This window comes from Ctenopharyngodon idella, chromosome 4 (genome assembly GCF_019924925.1).
Source record: "Ctenopharyngodon idella isolate HZGC_01 chromosome 4, HZGC01, whole genome shotgun sequence".
In the NCBI taxonomy this organism is placed as follows: Eukaryota; Metazoa; Chordata; class Actinopteri; order Cypriniformes; family Xenocyprididae; genus Ctenopharyngodon; species Ctenopharyngodon idella.
The window spans coordinates 21,168,996-21,182,543 of NC_067223.1; the positions used below are offsets into that span (position 1 = coordinate 21,168,996).

Here is a 13,548-nt window from a genome sequence, read left to right on the forward strand (position 1 = left end):
CAACACCTTGTACGAGCATGTAGCTGTGATTAGGAACTCCATTTTTAGCAAAACAATAAACAACTTCAAGTGCAATACAAACAAGACTTTATTAACAAGCACACAGTTTGGGTTTGGTGTAGGAAGAGGGTTAAAGCTGAAGCAGAGTAAAGAATAAAATTTCATATTCTGAAAACCAACAGACTGAAGGAAACATAAGTTTCTTCATTCTAACACTTGTGAAAAGGATTAGGTGATACTTAATGTGTCAAATAAGACAAAGTCTCGTCTGTTGAGTGAGAGTCCTACTACAAGTTCTTGAGGCTTCAGTTGATCTTTGCTGAAGTTGTCTTGATGAGAGAGAGAGAACTGGGTTGATGCAGAAGGTCTTTGATGAATGGAAAGACAAGGCCGCAGCCTGGCACAAACTTATTGGTCCTTCAGAGACTTCTAGCTTATCTTCACATCAGAATTTTTAAGAATCATTCAGTGATCTTGTGATTGGTGATCTTTTAAATAAAACAAATAAATTGTTTGTCTGATCTGTCTCAGGCACTACCAATTGTCATAGCATGCATTAGCATTGTCACTGTCATTAGCATGCTAAAACTATTTTGAGAGTTGTCATGATTTAAATGTATTTATTGGCAATGCACAAGGTTTAGATTTAGTTTTCTTTTTTCCTATTCATGCAAAATAAGTACATTAAATGAAAGTAAAACTGCATCATCCCAAAACAGCAATACAATACAATCTAGTTAGTTTGTGATGTATAACACGTCATTTTTTTCTTTTGACAAACCTGTTAAAAAAAAAAATCATATCATGCATACAATGAAGATAAAGGTTTTAAGTATTTGAAGTGTCAAAAAATGCATGCAGAACATTTTACAACAGAATCAAAAATTATGGTTGATAGGTATTATAATAATAGATAATCACAACTTTTTAATAATTTCCTGTTTTTTTAATCATGTAATTCTTAAACCTACTGAGCAGGACTCTTGGATCATATGATGTTTCCTTTTTTTTGTTAACAGGTTTATATGTTTCCAAATCCTCTGAAAGCACTTCTCCTGAGGAAACCTTACTGATAATCTCTGCCTTCTTCCTGACGCCCATTAAAGACTGAATGCGATCTTGAAATCCAGGTTTGGCTTCTTGTTTCTCAGACTCAATCATCAGATCAATGTAGTCAGGGGTGGACAGAGGATTGGGCTTGAGGGCGATTTCCTGCAGGCGCTCCAAGGACTGTTGAGAATTTTCTATTAGTATGGCCACAGTATTCTGGACAAGCTCAAGCTCATTTTCAAGCTCTTCAAAGATCTTTTCTTTTGACATGACCTCTCCATGTGCTTCCTCAAATCGCTTTTTTAAATCCTGATAAGTTTCCTTTCTCTTTTCTGGGACATAATCCCATTTGTATTTCTGATTATAGTGCACATTCCAAGCACACTTTCCAGGACAGACCCGACACTTTCCATCTTTCATGGCAGAGCACTTATCTTTATCACTGTCATTTGCGTAAGCGCATGTGTCATGACAAGTGAAGTAACACTTTTGGCAGTTGGTTAAGTAGTAGGAAGTGTTGTTTTCGATCTGTTTTGGGACAGTTACTTCTAATTCGTATTCAAAATCCTTGTTTGCATCCATTTCAGCCTTGTGCTGCTCCAGAGCAGCTCTTGTCTTCTTGATTTCATCCAGTTTTGTCAGACCAGCATTGATTTGGGGCTGGAGACCCTGCACAAGCACTTCTAGCTGTTGCCGCTCTTTCAGGACCTCCTGTGTGAGAGACAAGCTCTTGGTTTCCATCGTGTTAAGGGATGTGAAGAATTTTTTCATGCTAGAAAACCCCAACTTCCAAAACATTTTGTCAAAGTTGTCACAGTCAGACTCCTCATCCTCTGCAGATTCATAATTAGTAGCAAAGAGAGCAGAGTTGTTGAACTTGAAGTGAAGAGGCTCTCCAGACTCATTGGTAGAACATGGCACCTGGGAGACTTTGATGGCCTCAAGAACTGGAGGTGTTTTCCCATCTGCAAAGGTGACCAGCACAAGGATGTTTTCAGCAATATCCTTCCCAAATATGGAAAGAATGGAGTCAAAGACGTATTTCTGTGTGTGTGTCAGACGGGCAAGTGAAGCCTGTACAACAAAACACACGGCATCAATGCGGTCGATGCCTCCACGGGCAGCAAAGAACTCCTGAATCTGTGTTGTGATTTTCTGGTCATGTGAAATTCCTCTGGTATCACCGAAGCCTGGTGTGTCCACAATAGTCAGAGAATATGGAACTCGGAAGCCATCCATGTGATTAATTTGATATGCCGTTATCTCCGAAGTCTGACTTTCAGCCTGAGATTTCTGCTTCCCTTCATCTATTAACACAAACCGGAAGTCATTTTTCCATTGCACTCCCAGAATGTAGTTGATCATGCTGTTAATTAGAGTGGTTTTTCCTGCACCTGTGGCTCCGATCATCATAATGGTCTTGTTCTCTTTTATGATGGTTTTCCCAAATGTGCTTCTTCTGCAGAATCCATCTCTGTTCTGCCATGTTTCATCCAGGTTGAGTTTAAACATGGGTAGGTTTTCATTGCTTCCACCTTCTATTTTTCTGCTCCAGTTGTTCTTTATATTATTTGCAACACTTGAGCCTTTTCCATTGCTTTGGTCTTTTTTTGTGGTTTTGCTGCTTGTGCTTTCTCTTGGCATTTGTTGATTGTTGTTAACAGCAGACTGGCACAGTCTAATAATCCTTTTTGGATGTTGTTCCACCTCTGCTGGTTAAAGGAAAAGGAAATACATCCATTTATTAATACAATATACAAAGTAGAAGGAACTGGATGAAATATTCTAAATTATATCCATCCACAATCTGTCTTGTCTTGCAGCCTCTAATTAATCTCCTTACATTCTTTGTTCTAGTTCCCTCACAGTCACATTCAACTGATAGGGCCATTTAACTGATCTTCTATCACCCTACAACCCATCATGCTCTTTAAGGTCACAAAACTGGACTTTTGATAGTACTTAGGATAAAAAGAACACATTTGGCTCCTAAACTCTGGAATAGCTTTACTAATAATGTTCAGGGCTAAGATTCACTTTTCCAGTTTAAATCTAGATTAAAGGTGCATCTCTTTAGCTAAGCATTCACATAATGAATCTCATAACCTTGTACTCCAGTTATATCAGATCAAGTGCACATGATTATCTTTGCTTGAAATGTTATGAACAGCAGCTATGCTAATTATTCTCCATTTGTCAACAGTTTCTGCTTCAGGATGCCCATAATTCTGTTAATTAAGTTATCTTTTCAATTCACAAGATATCCTGATGTACAATAAGCAATGATTTAAAATCATGTTAATGTGTAGTACAAATACAATAGTTTTTTGTGCCTTAATGCACATCCTGATTTTGCCAAGTTAAACACGTTCCTTGGTCAACATATATTGAATGTGCAAATACTGTGACAGTCGTCAGTGATTCGTGCTTTTCCCGTTTACTACGGGGGGGTGGTGCTGTTGAGTGTATATACGGGGAACCAGGTAGGAAGTTACTTAAGGGAAGTGTGATTGCATTTGTCACTCTCTCTCACTCTCTGGAAAAGCTTGTTGTCTGACGCGCTGGTTATTCCCGGCCATGGTCACGCTAGTGGACGTGTTGTGAGTATTGTTGTTGTAGCCCCGCTTTGCATTGAAAATGAGTGTTAATGCTACATTTAATGCTGGGGTCTTTTGTGCTTTTAATGCTTACGATTCGTATTTTGAGGAATATGTTTTTCCTCATTGAATTTCGTAAATCATTGGGAAGTTGTGTGTAAACGGAGCGTTTGAGAGAATTTTTTCTAATCCGGGTTGTCGGGTCATCTTGTGATTTAAACGCTAATTCAGGGCATATTATGTAGTGTATTTGAGGTGGTTTTGGTGTAGAGTTTTTTTTTTTTGTTGTTGTTAAAATAGTATATTTGTATAAGGGAATGAAATAAAAAGGGACTTTTTTCCCTTTTTGAACTTTGGATCAATATGAGGATTTTTCTTATGCCTGTTTATTCTCCTATGTGGTTGTCTTATTATTTTTATTTTCATTCTTTTTTTGTTCCTGCATAAGATTTATTGCATTTATTGCATTGCATTTAATTGTTTGTTTGATTAATTCATTTATTTTCTGATTTACTTGTCACTTTGTCATTTATTAATGTTGTAAGGTACTTAAAAGGTAAATATTCCTGGGCCTGGAATTAAAATTATTGCAAAGGTGCAATAATTTTAATTCCCCCCTGAATTGAGATTTAATATGATTGGAACTGAGTTTGAATAGAAAAGTTTTAAATCAACTCTTGTTCCTTGTCCTATTGGATGCCTATAATAGAACTGATTAAGTGTCATCCCTATATGAAGTGTCTTTAATGATTAATTTAATTTAATAATTGTGGTGGTTTTTGCCCAATCTTTTAAGGCCAAGAGACAGAAAACTAATTATTGTTACATAGCTCAACACGTTTAGTCTTATTGTTTAAATCTAATTTTCTTGATTTTTTGCGAGTACCATGCTTTACCATGCCTCAGAGAAAAACACTATTTTGTCAAGTAGCTAACAACATAATCAGATGCAGCTTTATTTTTATTAACAGTAATACATAATTTTCTCCATCATACAATACATTTTAAAATGAATTGCATGCCATTTATCAACACAAGCCATCCAGAATTTATTATGATATTCTAAAATTGATCTATCTTACTGCAGTGTGTCTCAAATGAGTGTCTCACAGCAGCCACCGAGTGAACGCAGAGAGTAACGTTATCACATTATTTTCAACACACTCAAATGTATCTAACATGATAAACAGAGCTGCGTTACCTCATACTCATGACCGGAAAAGTGGAAGCGGCGCCGGCGACTGTGGCATAATAAAAGTTCTGCTGCTCGTAAGGCGTGTGTTGCACAATCGCTCCAGTGGCCTCGTTCAGCTCCCACAACACTCGGTCCTGCTCTACTTCATACTACAGTAATGTTAATAATCGCATCCATGAACATGATTTCTTCCCGAGTCCTATCCCGATTCTTTTGCACCGTCCGTTGATGTGAAGACCACATGTCCCAAGATTCCGCGCTCAAACTTGGCATCATCAAGCTACGCCTTTGTTTTGAATAGGCTTCTAGCGATCTCTAGCGGACAAAAATCTTACATATTGATCAAGTCATTGTTTTAAATGTTTGTTTTGAATCCCATATTATTAAGTACAGATTACAAAGCGTCAGCCTCGAAGAAACTGGTAGGCAAGTGTGTCAGTACATAGCCGAAAAAGAAATGTGGGGCTGCCCATAACCACAGCTGTTATCCAGACAACTGTTTCAGATGACTGTCTATTCTGTTGCTCAGTAAGAACTGATGACAGCACGGCTTCATCTTTGGTTGACCAATCAGCGGAAAGGGGCATTTTATTACCGCCTGTGTAGAGATTGAATATTCAAGCTGTTTATCCATTTGAGTTTTATTGTTTTTTCATTTTGCGAATTAGAACATAGTGTTACGAAAAAAACGACACAAGATTTGTTTATTTATGTTCATGAGAATGGTCGAATATGTGAAAAATGAACAGTAGGTTAACAAGTGTGCCAAATAGGCTAGGGGTAGTTGGCTAAAAATGAACACTGGATCTCACCAAAGAGATGAACCTACCCACCAGCGAAGGCCCCTCATTTCTTATTTTGGCTACGCGCTCACACACTTGCCTGTTGATTTCTTATATAAAAATACATTTATAATTTTATAAACGATATTTACTGGCTTCCGGTAAAGGCTGTACGCAAGTCTAGTTCCAGTGGTGGAGTGACCTGACAAGTAAAATGACAAAAGATATTATATCTTGTTTTCTGAAATTAGTTTTTGCTTAAAACAAGCAAAATTATCTGTCAATGGAGGTAAGAATACCCCATTTGAATTGATTGTTTTTGTTCTTACCCCATTGGCAGATAATTTTGTTTGTTTTAAGCAAAAACTCACTTCTATGATATCTTATGGGTCCGTGTACCTTTGGATAATTTGTTATCTTGTTTTTGTCTTCTAAACTGAAAGATGAAGAAACGGTTCATTTTTCACATATTCGACCATTCTCATGAACATAAATAAACAAATCTTGTGTTGTTTTTTTTTCATAACACTTTGTTCTAATTCGCAAAATGAAAAAACAATAAAACTCTAATGGATAAACAGCTTGAATATTCAATCTCTACACAGGCGGGAATAAAATGCCCCTTTCTGCTGATTGGTCAACCAAAGATGAAGCCGTGCTGTCATCAGTTCTTACTGAGCAACAGAATAGACAGTCATCTGAAACAGTTGTTGCCTATGGATTATTACAGGTTATTGCAACTACATTTAATCTTTTTCTCATCAAACAGCCAGACTAATAAATAGCTCAACACAAACCATACCAGGGCAGAGCCTAGACAGAGCTTTCTTCTGTGTACACATACATTTGGGTGCCGTGAAATACTAATTTATCGTATTAAAAAATGTATGTGGCATCTGCTCTCACAACTACCCCTAGCCTATTTGGCACACTTGTTAACCTATTTATTTAGCTGAGCAACTCTCAAAATCTGGAGCTGCACTATGCACTGGACAGCATGGAGAGAATGCATAAGCTACACTGTAGTGAAGCGCAGAGCAGAATTGATTTATAGGTAGACTATGAACAATAAAGCCAGAGATGAGTATTTTTATATTTATTGCTATCTATAATTAATCTAAGTGCATTTTACATAAGTAAAATTATCTGCAAGTGGGGTAATATAAATAATCTTAATGCAAACGAAAAACAAGATTATTTGGAGTGTCTTACAAACATGAGTATGCAGACATATTTTTGTTGGACGCTGGCGAATCGTAATCGTCCAGCTCCATTGATCATGGCTTTTCATAGTCGTGGTTCGTGGTCCAATTCAGCTGTTTTAAAACCAAAAACTCATAGTAAATTGTGGTGTATATAACAGCATTTACAACACTTTAATGAATGCTACAGCATACTGTAGTATTAACTATAGTGAACTGATAAACTGTAATAAATACTGTAGTATACTTTAGTTTTTACTACAGTGTATTGTAGTATAATATACCCTTATAGTTGTAGAAAACTTAGTACAGTATTGGGTAAAGTAATTGATTTATATTACTATAGTAGTTATATTTCCACAGCAACTTAGAATTACCACAACACATTAATTTAAGTACTTTACTATAGTATGGTTCAAAAACACTGTAGTATTTACTATAAATTACTATAGTATTTTTTTTCATGTGGGAGACTAAAGTTGAAATATTAATATTATTATATAATGTAAAATAACAGATCAGTATATATATTTATTCCTTTGGCTTTAATGACATTCATCACACTTAAAGAAAATTCTAAACTACTAATAAAACTATTATTTATACACACACATTATATATATATATATATATATATATATTACACACACCTATACACACATCTGATAATGTACTCACCTGGACAACATCCTGTTTTTTTCTGTGTTAGCGGCAAATGGCTGTTTGTCTTGATAAATAATGAATTAAAAATAAAGGTTTGAATATTAGTCAAATGATTAAAATCACAAAATATGTACATTGTGTTTTGTGTATTCTATATTACACTTTACAATTTGGCCTTTGAATCTTCCGCCTGTTACTGCTATACCAAAAAATAATTCATTATAATTTCCTTAATGATTAATTTTGTTAGAAAAAAACATTCAGATTTTTTTTTTTAAACTTTACTATACAAGATGGATGTCAGACCTTTAGATTTGTACATTTTTCTTATTTTCATCAATGCAGAATAAGTGGGCTCTATGTTTAAGGAGACAGATTTACTCACTTTTGTTGCTGGTTTGCAGTTTAGTCTTGTGCCAGACTCTCCTCCACTGCGAGGTCTCACTGTGGTTGACGGTCTCTGTCCTCCTGTTCTCCTGTCATTGCTCAAGTCCTGCTTTGTTTTGCTCATCCTGTCCTGAGTTCCACAATTAGATGAAGCCGTGCTGTCATCTGTTCTTACTGAGCAACAGAATAGACAGTCATCAGAAACAGTTGTTGCCTATGGATTATTACAGGTTATTGCAACTACATTTAATCTTTTTCTCATCAAACAGCCAGACTAATAAATGGCTCAACACAAACCATACCAGGGCAGAGCCTAGACAGAGCTTTCTTCTGTGTACACATACATTTGGGTGCCGTGAAATACTAATTTATCGTATTAAAAAATGTATGTGGCATCTGCTCTCACAACTACCCCTAGCCTATTTGGCACACTTGTTAACCTATTTATTTAGCTGAGCAACTCTCAAAATCTGGAGCTGCACTATGCACTGGACAGCATGGAGAGAATGCATAAGCTACACTGTAGTGAAGCGCAGAGCAGAATCGATTTATAGGTAGACTATGAAATAACACTTTGAACAATAAAGCCAGAGATGAGTATTTTTATATTTATTGCTATCTATAATTAATCTAAATTAAGTGCATTTTACATAAGTAAAATTATCTGCAAGTGGGGTAATATAAATAATCTTAATGCAAACGAAAAACAAGATTATTTGGAGTGTCTTACAAACATGAGTATGCAGACATATTTTTGTTGGACGCTGGCGAATCGTAATCGTCCAGCTCCATTGATCATGGCTTTTCATAGTCGTGGTTCGTGGTCCAATTCAGCTGTTCTAAAACCGAAAACTCATAGTAAATTGTGGTGTATATAACAGCATTTACAACACTTTAATGAATGCTACAGCATACTGTAGTATTAACTATAGTGAACTGATAAACTGTAATAAATACTGTAGTATACTTTAGTTTTTACTACAGTAAACTGTAGTGTATTGTAGTATAATATACCCTTATAGTTGTAGAAAACTTATTGGGTAAAGTAATTGATTTATATTACTATAGTAGTTATATTTCCACAGCAACTATAGAATTACCACAACACATTAATTTAAGTACTTTACTATAGTATGGTTCAAAAACACTGTAGTATTTACTATAAATTACTATAGTATTTTTTTTTCATGTGGGAGACTAAAGTTGAAATATTAATATTATTATATAATGTAAAATAACAGACCAGTATATATATTTATTCCTTTGGCTTTAATGACATTAATCACACTTAAAGAAAATTCTAAACTACTAATAAAACTATTATTTATACACACACATTTTATATATATATATATATATATATATATATATATATATATATATATATTACACACACATATATACACATCTGATAATGTACTCACCTGGACAACATCCTGTTTTTTTCTGTGTTAGCGGCAAATGGCTGTTTGTCTTGATAAATAATGAATTAGAAATAAAGGTTTGAATATTAGTCAAATGATTAAAATCACAAAATATGTACATTGTGTTTTGTGTATTCTATATTACACTTTACAATTTAGCCTTTGAATCTTCCGCCTGTTACTGCTATACTAAAAAATAATTCATTATAATTTCCTTAATGAGAAATTTTGTTAGAAAAAACATTTAGATTTTTTTTTTTTTTTTAACTTTACTATACAAGATGGATGTCAGACCTTTAGATTTGTACATTTTTCTTATTTTCATCAGTGCAGAATAAGTGGGCTCTATGTTTAAGGAGACAGATTTACTCACTTTTGTTGCTGGTTTGCAGTTTAGTCTTGTGCCAGACTCTCCTCCACTGCGAGGTCTCACTGTGGTTGACGGTCTCTGTCCTCCTGTTCTCCTGTCATTGCTCAAGTCCTGCTTTGTTTTGCTCATCCTGTCCTGAGTTCCACGATTAGCCATAGTCTGTAGCTCTTGGTCTTTTGTCAGTAAAGTCTGGTTGTCTGGCAGCTCTGCGTGCAGCGTTTGTCTTTTGTTACACACCTTGATGCAACAGTTCACACAAGCTATTTATTAATTATAGATTTGACAAGGCTTTGCCAAACAACAGTTTGTAAATCTATTTGTCATACTAGGAAATGCACAGTATTTATTTTTCAGATCCTAAAATCCCTTAATTCAACAAGGAAAAAACAAAGATAAGTGTCATCCATATTGAAAGTAATTTAAGACTTTTAAAAAATTAGAATACGAAAAAGTTTATATTCTGAATATCTAAGGTAAAATGATGAGAAAAAAGATTACTGTTCGGTTTCCTCACGAATCTGCTCTTCATCTGTAGCTGCAGAAAGCCTCTACATTGGTTTTTATAGTGTCTAACCCCCTCATCCCCATCCCCCAACACTAAGCTTGGAAAGTTTCACTTTCATTTCATTTTTTTGGGTTCCAGGAACTGTAAGGATTTATAAGAATTGGCCTGGCATTATATTACGTGGCCTTAACTACTGTGTACATACATTTAAATGGATCATTTGATACAATGCACTTATTCTGTACATACGTGTTTTTACATAGTACTTATATTTTAAAAATACTTGCATGTAATATCTGTAATTAATTTCTGTAATTACATCTATAATTACACTGTTGACCCATCTCCTACACCTTAACCCACCCTTAAACCTACCTATACCACCAAACCTGTCCCTAACCTTACCCGTATCCCACCTCAATAGCAGTAAATGTGTTTTGCAATACAATATGAACACAATTAGTGCATTGTACTTGCAAGTACATAGTAGTTAAGGCCACCTAAATGTCATCACAATTCAAATGATAAATTAAGTATATCAGTATGCAAAAGGGGATTAATTCTGCTTTTCCACCGCAGGACCTTTCCCCAGGAACTAGGGGCTTAAAGCTAAGGATTTTTTCTACTGGCCCCACAATAAAAAAAAAAAAAGTAAAAGAAACTGGGCCTATAAAATAAGACTAGTTATTGTTTTCGTTGTTTTTGATACATGTAACTAGAGATCAACCGTTACATCAATTTACTGAAATTTTCCACAATATTTAATTTTACCATAATCGGATATCGGTATTGTTATATTCCAATATTCCAGAGAATATTATTCAGTTATTTAATGTTGAAAAAAAAATGAAAAGATACTTTAAATTTGAAATTAAACCTGACAGTAGGTGGCAGCAAGTCCCTGTTAATGAGTGAGTCATTGATATTCAGCCCTGTTTGGTGTGTTACTCGGTGTGTTTTGACCGCAGGGACCAGGGTCTAAATAAAGTTCCGGGTAAAAATTTCCTCCTCAGAAAGTCCCTGCTCGTGAGGTAGTACTTTTTCAAAGAACGTTCAGGAGTGGAACTTGGGCGCTGACCATGCTGATTGCTTGAGTTCACGCAGCATTTTGATTGGTTGACTCCAAGCAGCATTTTATTTCAACCGTTGTTTTTTTAAAGTCTGTTGCGGTGCATGCAGTGAGTTGTTTGCTATTCAAATCAACAATGAAGTTTAGAAAATAAGGCCGATGGACTGTCTATGAGGTTCAGGCTTTATTAAGCTTATATGCAGAGGACAAAATCCAGTGGTGAAGTCGGATTAGTATTAGGAATTTCCACGACACTGGTCACCAGCATAAAGTATGTTTTGCATGCTTTGTTTTGCATTTCTTGTGTGCTGGTGGACCAGCGTATGTTGTCTTTTGGGAGCTGGTATGATTCCAGTAAGACCACAACAACACTTGTATATGTGTTACAAAGCATGTTTCTTCACTCTACAAGTGATGATTAAGCATTAGTGATGAACACCTGCAGTTAACAAGCAGAATCACTGAAGATAAGAGGAACAACAAGAACAGAAAATATAAAATAAGGTGACAATGAAACATGCAAAGTTTGGTTTCAATAGGGCAAAGCAGTGCAGAGATGCAGCTTCTGCGTCATTTGGGGATCATGCCTCAAATTTGTTGCTGCACTTTACGAAAACGGTTTTGTCTGTCGACACAAAATCCATATCTTTTTGCTGGCATGGTCTGAAGGTGATCTGAATCAAATTTGGTGAAAATCGGACTAGGAGAAGTTTGAAAAAAGTAGGATTTAGCATGTAATTAACGAATGGGTATTAGCATGTAATTAACGAACAATTTCCTACAGTGATTTTTGTCTTGATCAGACTAACGGTTTTGAAGATATTCGAAAAAGTTTTTAAGCGCTAAATTCATCACATTGCACAAACCATAAGGCGAAACCTAGCATGTGTGGGATCGTTGGACTCGGCAAGGATTGATGACTCCTGTGAAAATAAGTCAACCAGATCCAAAGTTACATAAACATTTGAATATTTAATTTTACCACTAGGTAGCGCTGCTCCAAAACTTCTCAGGCTCCTTCAGGACATCGTGCTGATGACCCATACCATGTTTTGTAACGATACACTAATGCGTTCCTAAAATACAACATTTTAGCACAACATTCAAAATGGCCAATATGGGAAAAGGATATCATTTGACTCGGCATGACGCCCCGAATCTAACAAGACCACATTTATGATTTTTTTAGCCATTTTTTTTTGTATCTCTAGACCAGTAGGTGGCGCTGTGCTGAAATGCTGTATGTTGCCTCAGGTCATGCTTGTGGTGACATGCACCAAGTTTGGTCTGAATATGTTATAGCATTGCGGAGATACAGCCTTATGTCTATTTTCGCAAGCACTACGTAAAATTCGTTCACACAATTTTCGAAAACGATTTGACTAATTGACTTGAATTCCATAACTTTTTATCGGCATGGTCTGAAGATGATATGGGTTAATTTCTGTGTAAATCGGACCAACGGTTTAGGAGGAGTTTGAAAAAGTAGGTTTTTCTGAAAATTTTCATGACGGAAAATGACGTCATGACAGGTACAATCGAATCGATTTGAGCCAAGGAATTTTGTTTGTAGCACTTATGGATCAAAAGTTATTAGCATAAACGTGAGTGAAACTTTGGACAGGTGGTGGCGCTAGAGGGATTGATTTAGAGACTCCAAAATCATCTATGGGCTGCTATAGACTCCCAGAGCAGGAAAAAACAGAGGAAGAAGAACGCAAATGTATACAGTAAGTGCCTACGCACTTTCGGTGCTTGGCCCCTAAAAAGAAGAAAATATGAGCAAAATATGAGCATAAACACAACTACAGCTGACTATAACTTGTTTTTATTTTCCCCGATTAAGTGTGGTACGTTATTGGTGGAATTATTTGCAGTATGAGCCAGACCTTATGACGTCCTGTTAAAAGTCTAGTGGCCTATGATTATAGCTGTGTCCCAATTCATGGGTTGCATCCTTCGAAGGCCACATTTGAAGGCCAATTGCGGCAATGCAGTGTGATGAAGGCTGTCCAAATTTGAAGGGTCCTTCGAATGCAGCCAACCGTCCTTCTTTCCCAGGGCCACGAAGGATAAAACAAGTGGATCCTTCGCAGCTTATCCTATCTCATACCGGTGATGACAGGATTTTTTTTTCCAAGGAAAATGCCGAGTGATAGTTTTTCTTGTGTGCCACAAGGAATAAACTTGTAAGTACTGTGTTTTAATTTACTCAAATAGTTAGTGAAACAAGTCTTAAAAGCCAGGGGTCTTCCTTTCTTAAAAATGTGAACTGTCTACCAGCGTGTGTTGTCTACCAACAGG

The 13,548-nt window shown here is 36.0% G+C and overlaps 2 protein-coding genes across 12 annotated transcripts in view; one reads left to right on the forward strand and one right to left on the reverse strand.

Moving 5' to 3' along the window:
• Positions 1–13,548, forward strand: part of LOC127510587 (tripartite motif-containing protein 16-like) — a 295,864-nt gene that overhangs the window by 226,369 nt on the left and 55,947 nt on the right. The gene's annotated exons all lie outside the window — the stretch shown is intronic.
• LOC127510590 (uncharacterized) lies at positions 71–10,227 on the reverse strand. Of its 11 annotated transcripts, none has more exons than XM_051890278.1 (6): positions 10,169–10,227; positions 9,674–9,907; positions 9,301–9,349; positions 7,875–8,050; positions 7,505–7,553; positions 71–2,762 (listed from the first exon to the last, which is right to left on the reverse strand). In XM_051890278.1, exons 2-6 carry the CDS (start codon positions 9,824–9,826, stop codon positions 928–930), a joined length of 2,262 nt encoding a protein of 753 aa, XP_051746238.1. In that variant the 5' UTR covers positions 9,827–9,907; positions 10,169–10,227; the 3' UTR covers positions 71–927. The 11 variants fall into 11 exon arrangements, with proteins under 11 accessions (XP_051746238.1, XP_051746239.1, XP_051746240.1 ...); XM_051890279.1 differs by having other exon boundaries at positions 9,674–9,876; positions 10,169–10,197; XM_051890280.1 differs by lacking the exon at positions 10,169–10,227 and having other exon boundaries at positions 71–2,759; positions 9,674–10,162.